Source organism: Mustela nigripes, chromosome 4 (genome assembly GCF_022355385.1).
Source record: "Mustela nigripes isolate SB6536 chromosome 4, MUSNIG.SB6536, whole genome shotgun sequence".
In the NCBI taxonomy this organism is placed as follows: domain Eukaryota; kingdom Metazoa; phylum Chordata; class Mammalia; order Carnivora; family Mustelidae; genus Mustela; species Mustela nigripes.
Genome location: NC_081560.1, coordinates 138497072 through 138523513, shown reverse-complemented (window position 1 = coordinate 138523513; position 26442 = coordinate 138497072). Strand labels below are relative to the sequence as shown.

Genomic DNA, 26442 nt, shown 5'->3' with positions numbered 1-26442 from the left:
TGAGCAGGGAGCCTGACATAGGGCTTAATCCCAGGACCCCAAGATCATGACTTGAGCTGAAATCAAGGGTCAGGCGCTCAACAGACTGAGCCACCCAGGTACCCCTAAGCAGTTTTTAAATGAGTGGAGAGCTAGGGGTGCCCAAGTGTCTCAGGCGGTTAAGCATCTGCCTTTAGCTCTGGTTATGATCCCTGGGTCCTGGGATCGAGCCGTGCATTGGGCTCCCTGCTCCGTGGGGAACCTGCTTCTCCCTCTCCCTCTGCCTGCTTCTCCTTCTGCTTATAAGAAATAAAATCATTTTTTTTAATAAAATTTTTTTAAATCTTTAAAAAAAAAGATTTTATTTCTTTATTTATTGGAGAGAGAGAGGGAAAGTGCATAAGCAGGGGGAGCGGCAGGCAGAGGAAGAGAAAAAAGCTGGCTCCCCACTGAGCAGGGAACCTGATGTGGGGCTCGATCCTAGGACCCTGAGATCATGACCTGAGCAGAAGGCAGATTCTTAACCGACTGAGCCACCCAGGTGCCCCAAATAAATAAAATCTTTAAGAAAAAAAAAAAAGTGGAGAGCTAATGAATTTCAGTAAAAAGCTGATTAAGAATATTTCTGCATTGAATACCAAGAAAATTTAGAGTAGTGAAGTAGGAAATATATTAAATGGGGGGGGGGGGGTATAGTATATACTTGAATATGTCTCATCTCTCTTTCTGGGCAATCTTCATGTCAGCACCATCCCTAAGTATGGTGGGTAAGGCAGTTGGCTTCAGGCTCTGGGCTTTGCATGACTCTTGCTACTGCAGTAACCAGTATTACATAGCCACCCAATGATTGGAAGAAGCAGCAGCAAAGGGAGAATTTTTTAAGAACTATGTAGACAAATTTGTTAGTCAAAGCAGAGAGGATCCCTCATTCCTTTCTACCATATCCCACTGGCTGACTGTATTTGTATTGACCTGATTTTGTCTCTGGAACATGAAAAGAGTGTACAAAGGTAGACATAGATCATACTGTGATTTACTTGTCCTGGACCTCAAATTCCCTCTGGGATGACCCTTCATGCATTTCATAATCTTACCTTTACTTTGAGACCGCATAATTTTATACTTGGTCCTATACAGTGGGCTCTGGTTCAAGATGGTGACGTAGGAGGATTTTGAACCTCCTCCCACAGACACAGCAAATCTGTAGCTACTTACAAAACAACTTCCTCTGAAAGAAACCCAAAAACTAGATGAGCAACTCCTACACATTGAGCAAATGAGAAAAAAACCCACATTGAAATAGGTAGGCGAGGCTGAGGCACATTCTTGCCATAAACCCCATCCCTGGCACAGCAAATCAGTAGTTGGGAGGGAATTCACAGCCCTGAGCTTCTGCTGGAGGAGTGAGGGCACTGAACACCACAGCTGGCACCCCAGTTTTTGAGACTTGCACCTGAGAGATGAGCTTCCTGAACATCTAGCTTTAAAGCCAGGAGGCCTTATATCTACAGCATCCAAGGGGCGCACATAGAGGCAGCTGCCTGAAAAACACCCAGTCTTTTTGTGAAAGAGACCTGTGTTACTTAAAGCTTCAGCTGGAGGGGTCAAGCATATAATTTAATACACTTCTAGGGCTCTGCTGAAACACTTTCCAAAGACCGAGACTGCTGGGCTCCATCTTTGAGCTTTCCCTCTGCTTTGCTCCAGGTGGCCAGTGTCTCCGAGAAAGGAGCTTGTGTTCATGTCTAGTGTACTGGTTGTATCACTGCCACCCAGGACACACATCTTGATTGCCTGCCTCTGGTGGCCAGCAGGGCTTGCATTTGTAGGTTCCATAAGACTGTAACAAACGGAGAAACAGTTCTTAACTGGGGCACAGTGCAAAGACAACAGACTGAAACACATCCTCAGTCTTTCTGTGAAAGAGGCCTTGTTGGCTTATTTTGAAGCTTTGCCCTGTGGAGCTGGCTTCTGGTTTCATGCACATCCGAAGGACTGCTGAAATACTCTCCAAAGACCTTGTACTCTACCTTTGCCTCACTCCTGATCACCAAGATCTTCTGGAAAGGGAACTTAGGCAGATGTCTGGAGCTCTGGTTTGTGTCAGTGCCACCCAGGACACACCCCTTGGTCGGCTGTTAGGCCTTATGTTTGCAGTTGCCATAGGACTATGACAAATGGAGAAAGAGTTCTTAATTGGCTACTCCCCCAGGGCACGGTGCAGCAACCTGAGACTGAAAAATACCTTGAGTTTTTCTGTGATACAGACTTATTGGCTTATCTTTATAGCTGTGGCCCAAGAACAGGCTCCTAATTAAACACACATATAGGGGCCAGCTATAAACCTCTCCAGAGACTGGGGAGAATGATGGGTATTATCTTCATCCTCTCTGCCTTGCCCCAAGTGGCAGGTTTCTGAGAAAGGAGCTTGTGTACATATTTGGCTTCCCAGCTGTTGCGGCTTCCACCCAGAGAACACATCTTTGAATAATTTGGCTCTGGTAGCAGTGGGGTTGTGTTTACAGATTCAGTGGAAAGTAAGAAACAGACAAAAACCAATTTTTAGCTGGCTGTCATTCAGGGCTCAGTGCAGAAGCAGCAAACAGAAATAGCCATCTCCTCGTCTTTCTCTGAAAGAGGCATATTTGCGTACTTTAAAAGCTGCTACCTGGGGCACCTGGGTGGCTCAGTTGGTTAAGTGTCCCAACTCTTGGTTGAGCCTTTTTGGGATTCTCCCTCTCCCTCTTTTTCTGCCCCCCCCCCCCAATCCCCTGCCCTGCAAAATCTGCTTCTTGAGAGTCTGACTTCCAATTAGTCTGAATCTAGGTGCTGAGATTCTCCTTTTTGGGATAGTGAGAGGTCTTGGCATATCCTCAACTACAAGGAGCCTCTAAGAGTAAAGTAGGCTGCTTAGACAATCAAAGGTTTGAGAGACAACCAAGAACTAGGGCAGAGTTGAACAGTTAAGTTCAATTTCTACATGAGGTTATTCCTTCAGGATTGAGAGAAGTGGCTGTTTTGTTCAATGTATAAAAACCCAACACAGAGAGTCAAGGAAAATGGAGATAGAGGAACATATTTCAAAAGAAAAAAGATAAAACCTCAGAAAAAGACCTTAATGAAATGGACATGAGTAGTTTACTTGATAAAGAGTTCAAAATAACAAAAATGCCTACCAAACTCAACAGAATGATGTGTGAATAAAGTAAGAATTTCAATAAAGAGAGAAAATATAAGAAAGTATCAAAAAGAAATCACAGAGCTGAAGAATGCAATAACTGTACTGAAAAATACAGTAAAGGGGTTCAACCACAGGATAGGTGCATCAAAAGAAAGGATTAGTGAACGTGACGACATGGTAGTGGAACCTAATCAGTTGGTATAACAAAGAAGAAAAGAAAGAGTGAAGATAGCTTAAGGAACTTATGGAACAACATCAGTGGACCAACATCCACATTATAGGAGGCCTAGAAAGAGAAAGGAGAAAGAAGCAAAAATCTTATTTAAACAGTAATGTCTGAAAATTTCCCTGAGCTGGGGAAGAAAACAGACATCTAGATCCAGGAGCTCAGCTCTAAATAAGATGAATCCAAGGAGACCCACACCAGGACACATTAGAATTAAGTGTCAAAAGACAAAGGCAAGGAGAGAATCTTAAAAGCAACAAGAGAAAAACAACCTGTTGCGTATAAGGGAACCTCCATAAGACTGTAAGCAGACTTCTCAGCAGAAACTTTGCAAGTTGGAAAAAAAGACACCATTTACGGAAAGTCTTTTTTTTTTTTTTTTTTAAGATTTTATTTATTTATTTATTTGACAGAGAGAGATCACAAGTAGGCAGAGAGAGAGAGGAGGAAGCAGGCTCCCCGCTGAGCAGAGAGCCCGATGTGGGACTCGATCCCAGGACCCTGAGATCACGACCTGAGCTGAAGGCAGCGGCTTAACCCACTGAGCCACCTAGGTGCCCTTACGGAAAGTCTTAAAGCAGAAAACTGCTAACCAAGAATACTCTACCCAACAAAGCTGTCCAAGTTTTCCAAGACAAGCAAACATTAACAGAGTTCATCACCACTGGAATAGCTTATGAAATGGTAAAGGGAGTTCTTTAAGCTGAAATAAAAGAACACTAATTAGGAACAGGAAAACATAAGGAAGTACAGACAATGAACGTATTTTTGAAGCATTTTTGTACTGCTGTTTTCTCCCCAACAAGGCAAGTCACTTCAGTTGAAGAACCTTGTCTTCTACTTTTACTTTTGGTTCTTTGCAATGCTGCTGAGTGTAGAGCAGGTGTTGGTCAGCTGCAGTGAGCTGCCTGTTTCTATATAGCCTGTGAGCTGAGAAAGGTTTTTACTTTTTTAATTCATTTTAAAAAGAAGAGTATTTTGTGACACCTGAAAATTATATAGAATCCAAATTTTGATGTTCATAAAAGAGTTTTATTGAAGTACATCCAAACTCATTGATTATGACAGCTTTCATGCAATAGCAGAGTTAAATAGTTACAACAGAGACTATGTGTGGCCCACAAAGCCCAAGATACTTTCTATTGGACCTTATATGGAAAAAAAATAATGACTCCTTCCAGGACACATACGTATTGTTCTCTTCTTTGGTTTCTGACACAGAGCTCCTAAAGCCCTTGTAGTTAGGATGCCGGGAGCTACCCAGAATCTGTCTTCTCATATGGATGGCTGAGTTGTAAGAAGTTAAGCCAACATCAAAAGTTCATTCCAGGGGTGCCGTAAGGTGGCTTAGTCAGTTAAGTGTCTGCTTTTGGCTCAGGTCCTAATCTTGGTGTCCTGGGATTGAGCCCCATGTCCGGCTGCCTGCTTCTCCCTGTCTGCCTGCCTCTCCTCCCTCCCACCCCCGGTTGTGTACACTCTGTCTCAAATAAATGGATGAAATCTTTTTTTTTTTAAGTCCATTCCACTTCCCTCCCCTTACCTTATCTTTCCTTCCCTCTTTTATATTCTATCCCTGAGATAGAACCAATTTATTTTTTTTAGTGACACTGATTATATTCATTCCCCAGCATTGACTTTGGGCTTAGCCATGTGATTTCCTCTGACCAGTGATATACATTATGTTCAAGCAAAATCTTTTAAGAGTCAGTTTGTGGTTTGTTGTGTTCTCTTTTACTTCTTCCATGTTCTACAGAGAGGTTGCTATTAGCCTGGATCCCAGATTCAGTATTCTGTGGAGTAAAGCTGCACCCCATGAGTGATAGATATGTTGCATAAACAATATATAAGCCTTCCTTATTGTAAGCCACTGAGATTTTAAGATTATTACCACAACATAACCTAGCTTATTCTGGCTGCTACATTTCCCCTGTTTTTTAGTATGTTAAATATATATTTATATATGCACGTTTGTATATTTGTTGATCCAGATAGCTGTTGTTCTCCTGTTTTCACTGCTGTATAATTGTGTTTATCATTTGCATAAATATGTTAGTATTTATCCAAGTCCATGTAGATGAAACTTGTTTGCAATTTTATTAGTCATCTATTGCTTTGTAACAATTACCACATAAAGGGCATGAGCCCGTATCTAGTTTATGCATCTGCAGGTCATGTGAGGTATACTCTGTTGACCTCAGCAGGCCTTGCTCAGTTAGATAGGCTCAGGTTTGGCTAATCCAGGCAAGGGCAGTTCTGCTTCATGGTTTTGTCAGGAGATTTGTCAAGCTGATCTATTATGTTTCTCATCTTTTTTTAGACCACTGCGCTACCCAGAATGTATTCTTCTTAAATTAAAGGGAGAGGTACAGGAAAGCAAGCCAACCTCAGAAGTCCATTCTGAGGATCAGTGATGTCATAATGCTAATATTCTGTTGACCAACACAAGTCATGTGGCTGAGCCCAAACTCAAGGGATTTTCCATGGTGGTCAAGGAAAAGAAAGTGAATATTTGAAAACTATAATATGCCAGTGTTTTTACTATCACAGACTGTACTGCAGTAAACCTTCTTCCATTATTGTCCTGGTGCATATTTACAAGAAGTTATTTTCAACATATCTAGAAATAGGCTTGCTGGCCTGTGGACCATTCCTCTTCAGACTTGCTAAACATTGCCAGCCTGGTTTCCAGAATAGATATAAGAATTTACATATTCTCCAAAAATGTTTGTGCTTTCTCTTCTGCATTCCTGTTAACACTTGGTATTGTCAGACTTAATTTTTTAGCAAACGATCATGATTGGAATGAATTATTGTATCTTTGTGGCTTTACTTTGCATTTCACTAGCAACTAATGAGGTTTATCATCTCTGAATGTTTATTGGCTACTCCTGTTGCCATTTCTACAAATTCTCTGTCTTGTCTGCTCACTTCTCTATTTGTTTTTGTTTGTTTGTTTTTTGTTTTTTGGGGTGGGAGGAATTAACAAAAGTCCTTTTATGGATTCTCTTTTGAAAGCTTCATATATATATTGCAGATACCTTCTCCTAGTCAATGGCCTTTTTATTTTGTTTATGGTAATTTTTAGTATACAGAAATGGCCAATATTTTCAGTTGTAGCCATCACTTCCTTGATGGTTTATACTATATCTTTTTAACTACTTTATTGAGATGTAATTAACATAAATATATAGCACATATTGAAGTGTTTGATGAATTTTGACATACTAGTCACATGTATGTACTAGTGAAGCCATCCATCATCAGCACAATCAATATAATGAACATACTCATCAGCCCCAAAAGTTTCTTCACACCCATTTGTAATTCTTCCTTTCTGTATTTTTCCTATCTCCTAGGTCCCAGGCAGCTAGTGATATGCTTAGTATCTTCTGTTTCCTACTGATTATCTGTCTACTTTCTCTGAAAGTTATTGAGGGAAGGGTGTTGATCAACTTTAATTGTGGGTTTGTCTAATATCCTTTTAATCCTATCAGGTTTTGCCTCAAATATTTTGAAACTCGTATTAGGTGTATATATGTTCAAAATGTATTGTTCTGTCTTCTTCATGCATTGACCCTCTTATCATTATGTAACTGACCTTTATGCTAATATTTTTTTTGCTGTGAAGTCTACCTAGTCTCATATTTATGTAGCCACTCTTTTTTTATTTTTTAAAGATTTTATTTATTTATTTGACAGAGATCACAAGTAGGCAGAGAGGCAGGCGAGAGAGGAGGAAGCAGGCTCCCTGCTGTGCAGAGAGCCCAATGTGGGGCTTAATCCCAGGACCTGAGCCAAATGCAGAGGCTTTAACCCACTGAGCTACCCAGGCATCCCAACACTCTTTATTTTGATTCATTTTTCATGTTATATCTTTTCCCATCCTATCACATTTATTTTGTTGGTTTTTATGTATGTTTGTTTTGGGTGGGGAGGGCCAGAGGGAGAGACTGATTGATTGATTGATTGGTTGATTTAGGGTGGAGAGAGAGAGAGAAGCTTAAGCAGCCTCCATACCCAGTGCAAGCCCAATACAGGGTTCAGTCTCATAACCCGGAGATCCTGATGTGAGCTGAAAATCAGGAGTTGGATGCTTAACCCACCGAGCCACTCGGGTATCCCTTCATCCTATTACTTTTAATCTATCTAAATAAATATAGCAGTATCTTTAAAATGGGTTTCTGTGGACAACATATAATTGGGTCTTACTTTTTAATCCAATATGATAGATTCTACCTTTTAACTAATGTGTTTAGAGGATTTGTATTAAATGCAATTTTTGATATGCTTAAATTTAGGTCTAACATTTTATTATTTTTCTCTTTTTTTAATGATCATCATCCCTTGCCATCTTTTCAGATTATTCAGAGACTTTTTAATGGTTTTTACTTTTTGGTTTTTGACTGTATTTCTTTGTATATCTTAAATTTGGTGGTTGCTATGGAGATTATAACAATATTATATTCTATATATTATACTTAATTAACTTTTCACAGTTTACTTAGAATTTATATTTTACAGCTTCAAGTAGAATATAGATGTCTTGGGGTGCCTGGGTGGCTCAGTGGGTTAAAGCCTCTGCCTTCGCCTCAGGTCATAATCTCAGGGTCCTCGGATCAAGCCCCACATCGGGCTCTCTGCTTAGCGGGGAGCCTGCTTTCCTTTCCTCTCTCTCTCTGCCTTTTTGCCTGCTTGTGATTCCTGTCTGTCAAATAAATAAATAAAATCTTTAAAAAAAAAAAAGAATATAGATGTCTTACCCTTATATAGGTTCTTCCCCAATTTATGGTATAGTGTCGTATGTATAACAACTACATACATTAAAAATGCCACCAGACATTGTTTTCATTTCAAGTTCCATTTCAGCTGTCATAAAGAGCTTAAGAGAAGAAAATAGTCTGCTACGCGTATCTAAATGTTAACTGTTTCTATTATTGTTTATTTCTTAAATTCCAAATTTCCTTATGGTTTCATTTCCATTCCCCCTTGAAGGATAGAATGTGTTTTAGAGCAGGTCTACTGGTGGTAAATTCTTGGTTTACCTTCATAGGAGAACCTTTTTATTTTGTCCTTGCTCTTCAAGAATTTTTTTTTTTTTAAGATTTTATTTATTTATTTGACAGAGAGAGATCACAAGCAGGCAGAGAGGCAGGCAGAGAGAGGAGGAAGCAGTCTCCCTGCTGAGCAGAGAGCCCCATGCAGGGCTCGATCCCAGGACCCTGAGATTATGACCCAAGCTGAAGGCAGCGGCTTAATCCACTGAGCCACCCAGGCGCCCCAAGAGTATTTTGACTAAAGAATTCTGAGTTGAAATTCTTTCAACACTTTAAACTGGCTATTAACAGAGATTTTTTTCCTTTGCCTTTGGTTTTAGCAGTTTGATTTTTTTTTTTTTAATGTACATTGTTTTGGGTTTAGTAGGCGTCTTTAATCTGTAATGAAATTGCTCAAAACAAAGTTGAGAAGAGATGGTATCTAAGGAGGAAATTCTAAAACATACGTATATTTAGGGGACAGACAGAACAGCTACCAAAGGAATTTAAGAAGGAGTTAATGAATGAAGATGATTAGAAGAAATAAATGTAGGTGTGATCTTGGGCAAGTTATTTAATATCTTTAAATCTTAATATTCTCATTTGTAAAATTGATATAATAGCAACTAATTTTGTAGGGTTATTAAAATTAAATGATAATGAAAAGTATGATACCTATAAAAATGCTCAATAAATGGTAACTTTTTACAGTGATTATTAAGACAGAAGATAAAACCAAGTGAATACAGTACAATATGTCACATCTGATTAATTAGAGCTATGCCTTTCTTTTTCTGTCCTACATTAGCTTGTATTACTGAAAAGTATAATCATTTAAATAAATTTTTAGAATAATTTTAGGTATTAAAAATGAATCTCTAAATTTTTGAGAAATAGCTGAGACTTCTTAACTATAATTATTGAGAGTTTCTGATCTAATTTATGGAGCTTGAAATTATCTATTTGATTCAGTTTCACTTTTGTCTTTTGACAAAAGAGTTGCTGTCTTCTTTAAAACAAGTCTTTTACCATCAACAGATGAATGGTTAAAGATGTGGTACACACACACACTCACAATGGAATACTACTCAGGGGCATCTGGGTGGCTCAGGTCACTTTTGTTCCCAGGGTCCTGGGATCAGGCCTCACACTGGGCTCTCTGCTCTGCGGGAGCCTGCCTTTCCCTCTCCCTCTTCCTCTCCCTGCTGCTGCTCCCCCTGCTTGTTCTTGTTCTCTCTCTCTCCCTCTCTCTGTCAAATAAATAAATAAATAAATAAATAAAATCTCTTTAAAAAATGGAATACTAAGCCATCAAAAAAATGAAATTTTACCATTTGCAGTGACATGGATGGTCAAACTAGAGGGTATTATGTACGCAAAATAAGTCAATCAGAGAAAGACAATTACCATATGATCCCACTAGTACATGGAATTTAAGAAACAAAACAGGATCATAGGGGAAGAGAGGAAAAGTTAAAACAAGATGAAATCAGAGACAAACCACGAGGCTCTCAATCATAGGGAAAAGACAGAGTTGCTGGAAGAGAGGGGGGTGGACATTAAGGATGGCACATGATATTATGAGCTCTGGATATTATATAACACTGATGACTCACTGACCTCTACCTCTGAAACTATTAGCACATATAAATTAGTTGAATTGGGGCGCCTGAGTGGCTCAGTGGGTTAAAGCCTCTGCCTTCAGCTCAAGTCATGCTTCCAGGGTTCTAGGATTGAGCCCCACATCGGGCTCTCTGCTCAGCAGGGAGCCTGCTTCCCCCTCTCTCTGCCTGCCTCTCTGTCTACTTGTGATTTCTGTCATATAAATAAATAAAATGTTTGAAAAAATAAATTAGTTGAATTTAAATTAAAAACATTAAGAAAATAAAACGAGTCTTAAATTGTTCATTCTGAGGCTTAAACTTTGAGTTTTCTTTCTTTCTTTGTTTATAGTGAGTGAGGACAAGTGGTGGGGTTGGCGGGGTTGAAAAGAGGGGGAAGCAGTCTCCCTGCCAAGCAGTGAGCCCTGTGCAGGTCTCGTGCTTCATCCCAGGACCCTGGGATCATGACCTGAGCTGAAGGCAGATGCTTAACCAATTGAGCCACGAAGGCACCCTACTGAGAGTATTCTTACACTATTTCTGCACATTTATCCTATTTTTGTTGTGGATTCAGAAAGAGTGGCAATAGCCACAATTAAAAAGTTTTTAGACAAAATCAGAAAACATTCATTTAATCTTTCTGAGCTTCAGCTTTCTCATTATAAACAACAGTAAAATAGTGTTTACATCACACTAGGATCATTTAATGACTTTGAAATTTCGTTGGATAAAAGTTTAAGAGTCACAGGAAGCACCTTAAGGAAAACAGTGTAGGGACGCCTGGGTGGCTCAGTTGGTTGGACAACTGCCTTCGGCTCAGATCATGATCCTGGAGTCCCAGGATCGAGTCCCACATTGGGCTCCCAGCTCCATGGGGAGTCTGCTTCTCTCTCTGCCCTTCTCCTCACTCATGCTCTGTCTTACTGTCTCTCTCTCAAATAAATAAATAAAATCTTTCAAAAAAAAAAAAAAAAAAGGAAAACAGTGTAATGTCCAGTGTTTAAGCTGGGACAGAAAGAGTGAAAATGGAGAAATGGAAGGGAACAGTGTTATAGCGGAGTCACTCAGGTATCATTTTTATCCTACACAGGCTGTGTTTCCCCCACTTCCTTCTCCATACTCTCCTTCGTCCCAGTAATTGGACCTAATAGAATCTCTAGAGGAGTAGTGAGTAAGAATAACTTGAATTATTTCATCCATCCACATTTCCCATACTCCATCCAACCCAGTCATGTTAAGAACTGATCTAATCTGACCATCTGCGACATTAGGTAAAGAAATCTAAATATAATAAGATGAAATAATCATTTTTTTCATTTTAAAAGTATTAATCTCTTGGCCTACTTCATGTATTTGCTTATAAACGGCAGGAATTCTCAGTGTGTGCCAAGCTGGCCTTACATGCTATACCAAACCTTACATGGATACCAAAAATGTGAATGTACATGGTATAATATTTTCCAAACTATAACAAAGAGCATTCAGCGAAAACACAAATCTGTTCCATCTTTGCCATCCTCCGATTCTATGTCACATAAGCAATCACTTTTTAAGTTTTAAGTTAACTTTTTAGTTCTTTTAAGTGTTACTCTAGTAATTTGAAATGCAGCTGTTGAATTAAAATGTGCAAAAATTGTAAAATGCACACCAGATTTTGAAAACTTAGTATGAAAAAGGTAAAATGTCTCAATAATTTTTATATTGATTACATGTTGGAATGATGCAATTTTGAATGTATTTTGTTAAAGTAAATATATTCAAATTGATTTTCCTGGTTTCTTTTGATTATTTTAAGAATAACTAAGATTGGTGGGCGCTTGGGTAGCTCAATGGGTTAAGTCACTGCCTTTGGCTCAGGTCATGATCTCAGGGTTCTGGGATCGAGGCCTGCTCTCTGCTCAGCAGGGAGCCTGCTTCTCCCTTTCTCTCTGCCTGCCTCTCTGCCTACTTGTGACTTCTCTCTGTCAAATAAATAAATAAAATCTTTTTAAAAAAAAGAATAATTAAGATCATTAACTGTTAAAAAATTTTTAAATTGTTCGTGTGGCTCACATTTGTGGCTCACATTATATTTCTTTTGGACAGTGCCACTCTAATTATTAGTAAGCATTATTTCCCTTAGTTGATGTACCAAGTTTACTCATGAGATACATGATTCTAGTCTAATTCTCATTCTTTTATAGAGGACCAAGGTTTTTTCTGGAAAGTGTTAGGATTTTCTTATTTGGGGTATTCTGAAATTCCATAAGCATATACTGAATTGTACATAGTTTTTGTTTATTTTGCTTATTAGAAGACTTGGTAAGCCCTAGTAAGCCCTAGCTTGTGTTACTCTTTTTTTTTTTAAGATTTTATTTATTTATTTGATAGAGAGAGAGATCACAAGTAGGCAGAGAGGCAGGCAGAGAGAGGGGGAAGCTGACTCCCCACTGAGCAGAGAGCCCAATGTGGGACTTGATCCCAGGGTCCTGGGATCATGACCTGAGCCGAAGGCAGAGGCTTAACCCACTGCGCCACCTAGGCGCCCTAGCTTGTGTTACTCTTCAGCTCTGAGAAATTTTCTACTAATATTTTTGGATTATTTCCTCCATGTTCTTTTTCTTTTTTAAAAAATTTCCTTCTGGTTTCTTTTTTTTTTTTAATATTTTATTTATTTATTTGACAGAGAGAGATCACAAGTCAGCAGAGAGGCAGGAAGAGAGAGAGGAGGAAGCAGGCTCCCTGCTGAGCAGAGAGCCTGATGTGGGGCTCCATCCCAGGACCCTGGGATCATGACCTGAGCTGAAGGCAGAGGCTTTAACCCACTGAGCCACCCAGGCGCCCCTTCCTTCTGGTTTCTGAATGAGAAAAGGTTTTATATGATATTAGACCTATAGTATTTAAAGTCTCTGTTTTTCTATAATTCTCTTTTACATTTTCTATTTTCCATTCTGTGGTCTGATTGGCCATGGTCCTGGGAGGAAACCTTATCCTAACCTTTTGACAGTTTTGAAAAAAAAAAAAAATGGGATGAGATGGGGCACCTGGTGGGCTCAGTCAGAGGAGCACGTGACTCTTGATCTAGGGTCGTGAATTCGAGCCCCACGTTGGGTGCAGAGATTACTTAAATAAATAAAACTTAAAAAAAAATAAAACCTAAACTAAACACAACCTTAGTTGTCTACAACTCTCTCTTGTTCTCTGTTCTTTTGTCATAGAAGTGTGTTCTGCCTTTATGGCAGTGCTCTCTTCTTGAATATATGTGAGGTTTCAAATTAGATTTGTGGGGTGCTTTGTTTTTTTTTTTTAATTTGTTTCCTGATTTACTTCTTTGTTTTACAGTCAGTGGTTTATTTTGTTCAGGGCAGGCTTCTAGAAGTGAAACACATTTTAAGATTTTATTTATTTATTTGACAGAGAGAGAGATCACAAGTAGGTAGAGTAGCTGGCAAAGAAAGGGGGGAAGCAGGCTCCCCAATGAGCAGAGAGCCCAATGCGGGGCTCCATCCCAGGTCCCTGGGATCATGACTTGAGCGGAAGGCAGAGGCCTAACCCACTGAGCCACCTAGGTGCCCCGAAACACATTTTAGATAAGGAAAATATCTAACCAAATGTGTAGAAGCAGAAATGCGGAAAGCTGCTTCTGGGAACAGTGATAATCTGATCATTGTAATACTGTGGACATAATAAGATAAGGGCCTAAACTAGCATGAATACAATGAGAACCAAAAGAAAAGAACTGGGTAATTATGGAAGAAACGCAAGTGTAATTATGAACTGATTTCTCCATTCTAAAAACTCCCACAGCACTGCTTCATTGAACTAGTTATATGTTCCCTTGTAGTGTTAATTATTATATGTGTATGTCTTTCTAACTAAATTGTGACTCTTCAGGGCAGGGATTATATCTGACTCATTAACTTATAAGTATTTATTGATCAAGCGCTATGTCAAGGGCTGGGAGAAAGCAGTAGTCAAAGACAAATAATCCCTGCCCTCAAGGATAGTTAATTACTTGTATCTTTCACAGTGCTTAGAATTAGATGCTAAGTATTCCCAGAGAAAATATTTGTTACTTAACCTTACTTTAAAAGGTAATATTAAGGTGGTCTATTTGTATCTGTTTAGGTATATTGCAAAATTTGATATTAAACTGTTCTCATTTTAAATCGATACCAAAAAAAATTATTATGCATTCAGATAAAACCAATATTTTTCACCTTATTTAAAGGTGATATAACATATTGATATAATGAAAACAACCCACCCGTGAAAGAGTCCAACGTTCTAGTCATGAATTTTTATCCTCTTTATCTTCTCAGAGCCTCACTTTCTCATATGTAAAATGAAGATTAGATCTTTTCTCACTGACACTTTGAATCCCAAAGTGGAAAAATTTTTCATTCCCATAGCCTTTGAATATTGTTGTGGCTAAACCATCTAGTCTATTTAATTGAATGATTGGAAATGACAGAAAGCTGTCATTTCATGTTTTATTTGAGTTAGGATCATTGACTAATGGTTTTTTCTCTTTTACAGATTTGGGTCTTGATCAATATACAATAAAACGCTTTGATGGAAAGGTGAGCGAACTATGACACTAATATATATATCCTGTTGTTTACTAAGAAGATTTTTAAGTTCCTCTAAAATTATTTGTGAGAAATTTCTGAATGCCTGTTTATCTTATGAAAAGAGCGTGTTTCTTAAGTTGGAAGGCCTATAAGTGCCTTCAGATGCTTCTACAGAAAAAATCAAGCGGAAGGTTTTTCTACATTTTTCCATACAAGGTAACACTCGTGGGTACTTGCTGTATATAGTGAGGTCTAATTCAGTATATGTTGACATTTGCATTTTAATTCAATTGCCATCATAAAGTTTAACAAACCCCCCCAGTATTACATTTGCATTTCTTATAAAAATACTTATTTGATCTTCCTCAAACTTTGACACTATATAGCAGTAATCCTCACTAGAAAATTATATAAGTTTTTAGTAGTGCTTTTGTAATAATTATGAAAGCCACCCCAATTTGCACATACATTTGCATTATACTTTCAATTCTTATTTTATGCACAAATAAATCACATAATAAATTGTTCTTAAGTATAGTATATTATTGTCTTAAAGCAGTCAGTTAAACATGTTTTTCCCTTTCAGGCTGAGTTCTACAAAAAGAAAAAGAAAGTATTGCACAGGGTCAGAAAGAAAAGTAAAAGGTCAATTTTAAAGAGGAGGAAGAAAGCACATCAGAAAGAAGAGAGAGCCCAGGATGGCTCTACAAAGCTTAAAGAGAAGGAAATCAGAAGGAAAATCATGCAGTGGCTGGAAAAGGCAGGATCTCAAAAGAGGGTCTAAATGGGTGGAGGTCAGGGTTAGTAGAAACTGATCTTGCAGGAATATGTCGATCCTGCATCGTTACTGGTAAGGTGAAGATACAAATGCTGAGAACTTTTGCACAGGTGGAAAGAATGAGTGGCCATCTTAAGAGTTGAGAGATCTCAGTCAAGGCTTCCAGCCTAACAATTTCCTTTCCCATTCATATGGCCCATTGTCTCCAGCTGGGTATCCTCTTTTTAAACTCACATATTCTAAAAGAAAAAATGTTCAAAAAGAGCATTGAACTAGAATATTAGGAGACAGTTTCAGAGCTGGCTCTGCTTTGGGGGAGCCACATCTTTGATTCTTGGTGTCCCTGCCTCATGTATAATCAAGTACCATATCCATGTGAAGGTTTACACCAGGCACTGACGTCAGGGTCTGATTTCAGAATCTCTGGCAAATCAGGCCCCTGTTTTTAATCTGTCTGTGTGTCACTCAGAGTCCAGCATATGTCTGCCTTCCAGGAGGGCACCAATAAGCATTTGACAACTTGGAAAAATCAACTAATCAATCACATAGTCTTGGGAGATATGACTCATTAAGTCAGCAATATGTTCTAGCAAGATCAGTCTAACAAATGACAGTTTTTGGTGACTGGAGGAATTCGGAGTGGTATGAGATTTTTGTCTTCCATCATATGTATATGTATATAAACCTAAAAACACGGAAAGAAGTTGAATACATGTAAGTTGAACAGCAAATTTACATGTTACAGGGGAATTTCCATTCCTAGAGGTCTCCCAAATGTAAAATCCCTGGTGGTCACTCATGTTTCATAAATGTCAATTAAATTTTTCATTTCAGCCTGTAACTGTACACTTGAGGCTAAAAATCTGCAGCTTTGGGCATGACCACTGAGCTCTGCTTTTGTTTCAGTCATATTCAATTTATGAGCTCTATATTTCCTCCCATTAGTGTCCTGTACATTTTTCTGATTTCCACTTTTCTCCATTTATTTTTATAAAATAACAGAAGTAAACTGCATTAAAGCATTATAAACATTTGAGTGCCCGCCTTGCTGTAGAGACCAAAACGGCAGTACTTCTTTGGAAGGCAGACTTTGTGACAGATTGTAGTGCAGATGTTTGGGCTCTGAAGTATAAAATTTTGAAATGGGAGTAGGAAAACAGGATTTAGGGATCTCAGTGTATAATGATTGAAAGCATGACTTGTATGAAATTCAGGCAAATGAAAGTTGACTTTATGGTACCAGGGGAACAGGTTCTGCAAGAGAGTAGAGGAATGGCAGACTCGCATAGGGGTAGTATAGAACTGAGTTGGCTTCTCCCCTAGCAGAGAGAGCATGGATTTTCCTTTCATCCGTGTTATAATATGCATATTTAATCCCTTTGCCAGGTACTTCATTTAAATACTGTATTAATTTCCATCAAATAGATCCTGAAGGTTATGTTTCTAAAGTAGGGTTTTTAAATTGAGTTCATCTCTAGTTTATGTCTTTATAAATAGGCTTTTATTTCTTATGAAGTTTAAGAGAATAGTTTCTCTGCTATTTTTAAACCTTGTATAATGAGGGATACAACATTCATTTATGGTTGAATCTGTTTAGAAGTTTTTCCAGGGATTTTTGCCCTCTATCTGTGATATTTGTGATAAGGATCAGTGCTTATTCAACTGTCGATCTTATTATTTTCCTTTAGATCTTCGTATCTCTCATTCTCGCAGTCAGAATATCTTAATTCTTAAGTAGCAGCTTCCAGAGTATATAAATCCTAAGACAGTTTCCTCTTGAAAAAACAGATTTGTGTAGTAATTATAATAAATTTTATGCAGAATGCCCAGAAATTTAGTCCAAAGCTAATACCCTAGAAGAATTTCCTTTTAAGCTTGCTTTGATTTTTAAATGGGTCATTTTCTCTCTCTTGTTTTAACTTGAAAGATAAACTAGTTATGAACTACTTAAAGATTTACTCCCGGCTTCTTATCACCTCCCATTGTTTTAACTTTTAACACACCATTTAATAAAGTGCATCATTTGACCAGTAGGTAACACTGCCTTATTTTATTATCTTTTAATTGAATTGCAGTTTAACCTTGTTGTCATTGAAAGTAAGAACAAATGTAGAAATGTATCTACATGTAGAAATAGTATCATTTTGCAGTTTTCTCATTTGTGTTTGAATTTCATATAACCTCTAAATGCAAAGTAGAAGGCCCAACTGATACTGAGAAATAACTGGACAGTTATTTCTTGTTTCAGTGCCTCTCATCTTTTCTCTTCTTTTGTTTGACTAGAAAATGCCCTTAAGTAAAATGAAACATTCCTGTTTCAGCTGATGGTGAAATTGGATTTGATGAAGCAGCTTTTAAATTCAGGAGAGGATCTTTTTTCAGAGCCCATCACTACCTATGTTAATGTACACTAATTCTTTACTCTCAGTAGCAGTTTCCTTTGTAGAAAATTCATAAAATATATTATTATTGGCACTTGCATCATTTATGCATTTCAAAACTATCTACTAACACAGGCCTTGTTTAAAGAGGCAATAGTGTCCCTTCATTTTAAGAAAATGCTTTGTAGATTGGTGATACTTTAAAAGACATTCAGACTAGGTTTTGAAAGTTCAAAAACCTCAAAGCTTGAAAGTTCAGATTTTCTCTTAAAGGGTATTTGACTATCACTATAGAGTACTAGCACTATTATACAGATGGTAATAGAAAATACAGTCTGGCTTTTGTTTTAGTGTCATATATCATAGATCTTTTAAAAAAAAATCACCCTCCCCTTGTAATGTCTGTGCATTCTATGATTTGTTAATACAGTTACTTCATGAAGTTTAGGTTATTTCTTTAATGAAAACTATATTTTTTTCTGGGTTTAATTTTTTAATCACATAATAACTGGTCTATAAAATAAAGTATTTGTAAGTGGAGTCTTTATAATACATAATCATCAAATATTTCTTTCATTTAATGATTTAGTTGCATTTTTTATTGGTGTGGCTTATTTCAAGTTGTTATACCCTTTATTTTCCTGTTTTTCTTAGCCCTCCCTTTTTTCCCTTAGCATATCAAAGATAGAAATTGTTTTGGATTTTCTGTTCCTGTTGTATGTAGTAGACAACACTCTCTGGACCAGACACCACCATTTATTTTTTTTAAGTTACAGCAGAAAACTACATTGTCTAGGTAAAATTGTTTCTTAAGCAACTAATACCTGTATTCCAGAGTTCTGACTTCTCTCCTCTAAAAACTTTATAAAGCTCATACTCTTTGTCAAGTAACAATGAATTGCCCATTGAAACTAAATTGTTGACTGTTAACATTTTACCATGTATTTCTTTTTCAGAGATAGATTTTGTAATGCTTCCTTCCCTATCAAATTCCCTTTTCCCCCAACCACTCCCTGAACATGTCAGAAAGCTTGCCTCTAGTCTGAATTTTTCGTTACTCGTATTTACAGTACCTTTAGAAGCTCTCCAGTGTGGAAGAAAGAGTTAATGTGTGTTGCATTCCTCTCTCTTTTATGATATCTACAAGAATATTTGTATACATGGAACAGAAAAAGGTTTTACATCAAATTAAAATGACGTTATTTTTTAAAAATGACATTGAAAGAGGTGAAAGAGATGAAATTATGGTCAAAGCCTAGAAAGGGAAATACTGATTACAAGTGTTTATAACAGGAAAAGTTACCAGCAGAAAAAAAAAGGATGGGAGCCATAGTTAAACATCAAAGTTTTAATGTGACCAAATGCTTTAATTGCTTACCAGGTAAAAGTTCTTTAATAAATATTGATAAATGAACTTTAAAATGATAGTCCCCTAAGGGGAATGTGAGCATATTTTTCCTTATAACATAATACTCTTAATGTTTTACTTAAGTTGTTTATTTACTTCATATCATAGATAAGATCTTAGTATAGAATAAGGGCAAATATATTACTTCTTGACATGCATAGTAATGTGAAATGTATTGTAGATCAAGGAAATGTAAATTAGGAAAGGGGGGGACTGAAATTTCCCTGGGACAAGAGGTTGATGAATCTTCACATTTATTTGAACTGTTCTAATTCTGCTCACATTTATATAGCAGGTTATGATGTTATGAGTTCTGCATTGTACCCTAGGCACATCTTCCTTTCTCGCTTTCAGTTTCCAAAGATGAAACTAGTTAAGTCTAAATTCTTGTTGAATTCATGTATTTGTTCATGTTTTTCTATTAATAAATACAAATATATAGACAGAACTGTATTTTTTTTCATCATGTTTCTGTTTTTATTTGCACTACCAATTCCATCTTCACAATAGAGTATATCACCTCTGTTGTCTTTCTTTTATAGTAGGGAAATTCTTGTTTTAAAAAAAAAGTATAGCAGATTCTAAGAGAATGCATAGGTTTCCCCCACTGTCTAAAAGTAGAGCATTTCTATGGAAGCTTTCATTAAGCTGAAACAGCATAAAGCAAAGGAACTATTACCATTTTCATAAAAGTAAAAATCTTCTTTGGATTTTTCTCAGCTAGCAAAAACACGTGTCAGCATAGGTCTTTCATAAAAGAGAAGTGATATAAAGCAACTTTCATATAGCAGAGAACCTGTAATTCCTGGAAGCTTGACGTTCTCCATGTGAATTTCATATTCATGTATTTATTTTAAAGCTAAAGATTTAGCCCATTTTAAAAACCACATTAACATATTCACTCATTGGTTGTCAGTTGTTTATTTTTACAATTTAAAGTAAACTCTCTAAATGAAAAATACTTGACTCTATTTGCCCCTTCAGGAATTATTACTAATAATAACTATGAAGAAGAATAGTTGAAGCTTTCTGAGGGTTTATCCCCTGCTACACTCCTTTTTTTTGTTTTGGCTCCATGTGCAATGTGGGGCTTGAACTCATGACCCCCAAGATCAAGATTCTCATGTTCTATACTGAGTCAGTCAGGCACTCCTACACATTGTTTTAAGTGCTTACATATAACTCATTTAATCCATACAGCCACTCTTTCAGATAGATTACTACTTTTATCATTATTTTACAAATAAGAAACTACATAATTAAGTAACTTGAATTTTTTTGTGTAAGCTAGTAAATAGTAGAGGTATGATTCCAAATTTGTAGTCTGGCTTCAGAGTTCACTGTCTTAAGTACTGTGATATCTTATTCGTATATCTAAGCAATTTGTCTATATGATCTATTTGTAAATAGGAATTTCTCTTGTTGAGTAGTCATTTTAATACCTTAGTGCTATTTGTGCAAAAGAAAACTCCTTGGTATTTCACTTTCTTTTTGATAAGCATGTTGAAGTTAATTTTTTCTGCTTTAATGAAGTACAACTAGAAACCCCTATTAACCTGAGAAACCACATAGTGTTTTAAAGAAAGAAAATATAAGGAATATATAAAATTTAATACTTAAATTTAAGAATCAGAATTTCAACTTCATGTTTATTTGCTCCATTATTTCCTTTTACACCACAAACACCGCAGGGCATTTTGAAAAATGCTTGTCTTTCCTTTTTATTGAAACAATCTCTTAAAGTGTGCACTGTCATCTATATCTGAAAAATTGGATCCTGGCTCATTGTCATCAAGCTATTAGAGAAAATAATGTTCCTGTTACAAACTATACTTTCAAATATTGATTGGTTGTATGTTGGATGTAGCATCATTTGAATAGGGCCACTTACTGTAGTGAGTCTTTAAACAAGCAAAAGTTTAGAATGTAATTATATTACCAAGGAACTCAACATTTCTGTTTCAGCATTTCAAGAAATCCTTGGACACCTGTTGCAGTTTTCTGTTTTCCTTTTAGTCTGTTTGCTCATCTTTCTTCTTTCTCATCCATAGTTCTCTAAATTATTTTTAAACCATCTTCTCAATTTTTTCTCTTACAAATTAGTAAATATAATTCTTTTTTAACACACTACAGCCCTAAGAAAATCTGGCTTTGGTGTCTCAAATATTTTCCAAAGGATTTCCATTTTGAGCATCTAAGTATTTGACAGATGTGTGAATTAGTAGATGTTGTAAATATGCTGAACTTGAGAATGAAAAATACAACATTATGGATTGCTGTACTTCTTAGTATGTAATAGCACAGGATGAAAAGAGTGTGACTTTGGATATGACAGTTCTGTATTCATAAATGGGCTCGGCCACATACTTGATAGGTAACCTTGGATAAGAGACCATTTAACCTCTAGTATCAGTTATCTTCTCAGTAGAATCAGGACAATATGGTAAAGTATCTGGCTTTACAAATTATAGCTACTTTCCATGACTTCGAGCCCTTTACTCAGTTTATAAAAGGAGTTTACTGCTGTCATACATATTATCCTCTTGGTTTATATGAAATGCTACAGAATAACATCTCCTCTGCCTAATTGCTCTCTCCATGCTAGTTAAATCAGCTATAAAAATCTCCTTGAGCTCTCTATAAGGAGCAGTTGGCTGGGATTAAATAGCAAGTCCATGAGCTAAAGAGAGATCTGTGGTTTGTTTTCTCATATCTGAGTGAGCTGTCATTTGTTCACAGTGATTCATCTCACCCTTGTGTTGTAAAATCCTCTGGGCCTCTGTCACATCAATGCCAGCCTTAAGTTTGTAAGTTGCTAATAGCATATATTTCTCAGTCAAGAACTTTTATCACTCTGCTAAACTTGTTTTGAGAAGTATGGTAAGTTTGGGTTGAATTTTACTTCACAGTGAAATTCATTTGTTGAAAAAAAAATCTTTAAACCCATTTGATAGATGATATTTTGGAGTGGTGTGCCCAGCTAAATCAGCTAACCTACACTGCTTAATCACATGCCATCCTCCATGGTGGCTGGCTTTTTATCACTAATGTGAATAGTAATTCATTTAGTGAACATAATTTTGCAGGAGTCCTGTTTCTAAGTAGTCATTCTAAACTCTTCGAGTAGTTACTAATCCTTTGAATTGATTGGAGTTTTGTTGCCTGTATTTTATTATGGGTGGTAAATCAATAAATTTGTCATGAAGTTTAAAAATATTATATCCATGAGACATCCTAGTAGGAAACCTTAATTAAAGAAATGCTTTGATTTCCCATGACAGAAAATGAAATGTTGCTTTCCCATTTCTTTTAGAAACAGATTATTATTCATATGTTTGCTTTTTATAATATTATGAAGTTTTTCTACTGTTGTGTGTTTCATTTGGGGGAAGTTAGGAATTGAGGTATTGAGGTTTCTGTTTTATTATACCTAGCGGATAATATATAAAACATTTCTATGTTTTCTTCATTTCCTGTTTCTAGGTGTTCAGTGACTTTATTACACATCTAAATTCGTCCTTCTATGTTATAATACTTTGTGATATATATGTTTGATTTTTGGAGTTTTTGTTCATGTAATCAAATGATGTCCATTTTTTTTCTTTTTCTCATCTTCTGATCAGGATTTCTGGCAGGTACTGACTCAGCAGCATGTGCTTTAAATTAATTAATGTTCCAAAATCCATAGTAATGCTTCAGGGACAAAGGTTCAGTGCATGCTCATGTCTTTCCCTGATCCTTTCAGAATGATTCATTTCCTGTCACTTTAAATCAACATATTTTATATTTAGTATGACAATTCCAACACTGCACTGGTCCTTGAGAATATAATACCTAGCATGATTTAAAAGGAAGTTTTAACAGTATGTGTTAGGAAGATCAAGGAACTGTTACCACTGTGTTGTATAAGGGATACTCAATTAATTGGGCCATTTGACTAGTCTTAGTTGGATGTCATGTTCTTAGTTAAACTGTAACAGGAATGGTGAGGCAACAGTAACTTCAAGTGAAAATTAATTTTTCTTTTGAGATTTCTTCAATGATACAATACAAATAAAGTAGCTCTTTGTTCAATAAAATGGCTTTACAAGAAATGGAATATTTAGAAAGACTGCATTATTTAGCTTTTTTGAGCTAATCAACAACTTTACCTTGGAAAAGTAAGCAAATACATGAAGAAAATAATGAAAAGGAATATATAGATTGTAATCTAGCAAAGGAGAATTTCAAGGATTGGCCTAAGAAGTACTTTTTAAATTGATTGTTGAAGACTTAGACTCTTGAATCATAATTTATAAATTATTAAAATATTTATTTTTAAAAAGACATTACTCTTGTATTGCTTAATAGAAATAGAAACTAAAATAAATTAACATATCTTTGGTTTTAAAATAATTAATGATATAATTAACGATAACAATGTGCTCTTTATTTTTATGTAACATTTTCCCTATGCTTCCTTTTTTAAAAATGGGATATATTTTTAGTAGTCTACTTACCAAACCCCAAACCAATTGTCCTATTGTTGATGCAGTTGATGAACTTTTGCCTTTAACTGCAGTCTGAAACAAACCAATGAATACTTGAATGATTATGTCAAAATAACTTATTGATAATTCCAGTATCAATGTTTCTAAACCTGGAGATTCCATTTTAGAATAGCTGTGGTACAACCAGTCTATGCGTAGTGCTAAGAAGAGTAAATCAGATACGATATTTACTACCTGTGTTTGAGGAAGGCTGCTTCTGCTTCTGTAATTGTGGCAGGACAATTTGTAGAAGGCATCTAAAAACTCTTCCTTTCCTTTGATGGTTCTATGGCTTAAGGCTTGAAAATTTAAAATGACTTGCCTCACATAGATACCCCTGTTAGAGAATGAGAAGAGAAAAGAGGTAGGAATTGATTAAGTGCTTGGAAGTCTTTGGAATCTGCAGCATTGGGTAATCAGCCACCATAGTTGACAGAAGAGCACTGGTCTTTAAATTTTGACTCTCGAAGGTGATATGATTTGTTGAGTAAGGATTCAAAGTCAAGTTTTACTATTTTATTAAGAATATCTTGTGAATAAGCTTTTTGTATTGAAAATAATAAACTTTTTAAAAATAGACTAGGTAATAGGGGATTGGTTATCTATATCACTGTAATATCACTCATTTTGGTGACACTAGCATAAATCCTTTAAGCTTCCAAAAGTTAATGAGCAGTTACTTTATAGAAAAGAGCTTTCTTGCTTGCTTCCTTAACAGGAATTTGTCCTTTGCATGCTAAGTTCTTATTGCCTGTGGAAAGGCTGGAATCATTTTGTTTTTCTGGTAGCATAGAGCTATTCTTCAGATGCAGCTTATGAATGGTGTGATATATTTATATTGCTGTGTGGAGTATTCATAATGTCTCTTTCCAGTCTCTGAGTTCCACCACTACTAAACTCTGTTGATTTAATTCATGTGTTTGATTATTCAAGTTAAAAAAAGAAATGATAGATAATCATTAAGTGCTCCTAAGGAGGGTGTAGTTTACTTGGTTGCCACAAATATTCAGACATCTATTGATTTGTCTTCTTATATTTTTATTTTACATTGTTTTGTTTGAACTTGGAGCCAACAACCCATTTGATTTCTCATTATTGATTTCAAAGCATAAACATGACTACACATTGTATTTCTAACACCTTCATGTTTCACTTTTCCATCATGAAACAAGATTTGAAATACACTTTGACATGGGAGGACTTGGTTCCAGGTAACTTCCTTTGTCTTATTATTTTAGCACAAATACGTAACATGTTCTGAGATTACAGAAAGGAAAGATACTCAGAACATTTTATTTATCCTGTTCCAATAAAAATGGGTTCTCAACTTAGCCTAAACATCTGTTGATGATCTTTAATTGCAGAGAATGTGTGAGGATAGCTTTTGCTTTGCCTCTTTGTCTTTGTCATGATGCATTTTTTAAAATTCCAAACTCAAATAAAAAGATTTCCCAGTTATAGATTAGACTAACAACTATTAATTAAGAAGAGCATAAAGAGCCATTACATTTTTGAAATGATACTCATTTTCAAAATGATTAAAACACACATTTGAACAAGTCAAGGCATAAAAATACATTGTGTACCTACATTTTAAACTAGACTTTCCTCTTCAAGATAACTGAGCTGATACAAGCTAAGCCCCAGGATTAATATTTTACAATAGTGAACTCTTGTTTTGCTTTGAAAATATTTAGCCCCCATTAACAGTTTCAGAAGTTGGAAGTAATTCTCTTGTATTTGATACAATATAACATATAATGGTTCTAGAGTCAATCTATGACCTATCCTGCCATTTTATAGCATCGTGAGCTACCACTACTTATTTAATTTCTCTGTACTTCAGTTTTCTCTTCTGTGGAGTGCAGATAGTAGTATTATCTATCTCATAGGATTGCAGTGAAGGCTTAAAGAGGTGTATGTAATTCAAGTGCTTAGCACAGTGCCCAGCACAAAATATGCAAACTCTAATTTTTAAATTCTTAATATACCCTTGATGGTCAGTGGTGTTCAGGGGATATCTGTAAGTGTTCAAAGTGATGTAAAAATTCTTCATCTTAAGGCCGTCCTGGGAAATGGTAGTTATTAGAACAGTGTCGAATGGTTCGTGATCCTCAGAGGAAAACTCTCAGTTTTTATGAAGTGATATTTTTCTTGTAATAATTTTTTCCAAATGGGAGAGAGTAGATGCTGCATTTACTGACTTTTCAAAATTTTTGAAGTGGTTTTTCCATGAATAGGGAAGCCTTTTATAACTTATGTGACTGAAACCAAGACTGCTGCTGAGTCCACGACACTTTTCTTCAGTACTGATTGATTTGAATGGCTAGAGTTCAAAATTAAATTCTTAGATTTAGGTAGCAAATAATCAATAAGAGTAAAACATAGATTCTCCTACCCGCTGCTGCTTTGAAGCAAGTATGTGGGCATAACGGGGTAGGAAATAATAGAGCTGACAGTTTTCCTTTTCTAAGGTTTTGCTAACACCTCATCAGATACCGAAGACTGAAATAAATCCGTTTGGTAATATTGTCTCACTTCCTTGAAGTGAGTGTTACTCCAGGAGACTTAAAATTTTTTAATCACTGCTTTAATCAAATCTTCTGCCATTCTTTTTTAAAGCATCTTCATTGTGTCCATTTTCTCTGTAGCCATCTAGTTTTAATGAACTAGGAAAACATTTGCATGATAGGTATTTGGAGTTGTTCTCAGAGCTAAAGTGGTTAGAATTGGGACTGAAAAGAGAATGGCTTTCTGGCAGCGTGAGGTTTAC

General features: G+C 36.3%; 1 protein-coding gene across 2 annotated transcripts in view; it reads left to right on the top strand.

Annotated features, from left to right (window-relative positions):
* The window catches only part of MICU1 (mitochondrial calcium uptake 1), a 246333-nt gene that overhangs the window by 94913 nt on the left and 124978 nt on the right, over window positions 1-26442 (top strand). For both annotated transcript variants that reach the window (XM_059397702.1, XM_059397703.1), the window contains one exon: window positions 14539-14582. In XM_059397702.1, the coding sequence (XP_059253685.1) occupies window positions 14539-14582 (44 nt within the window). The remainder of the gene's footprint in view (window positions 1-14538; window positions 14583-26442) is intronic.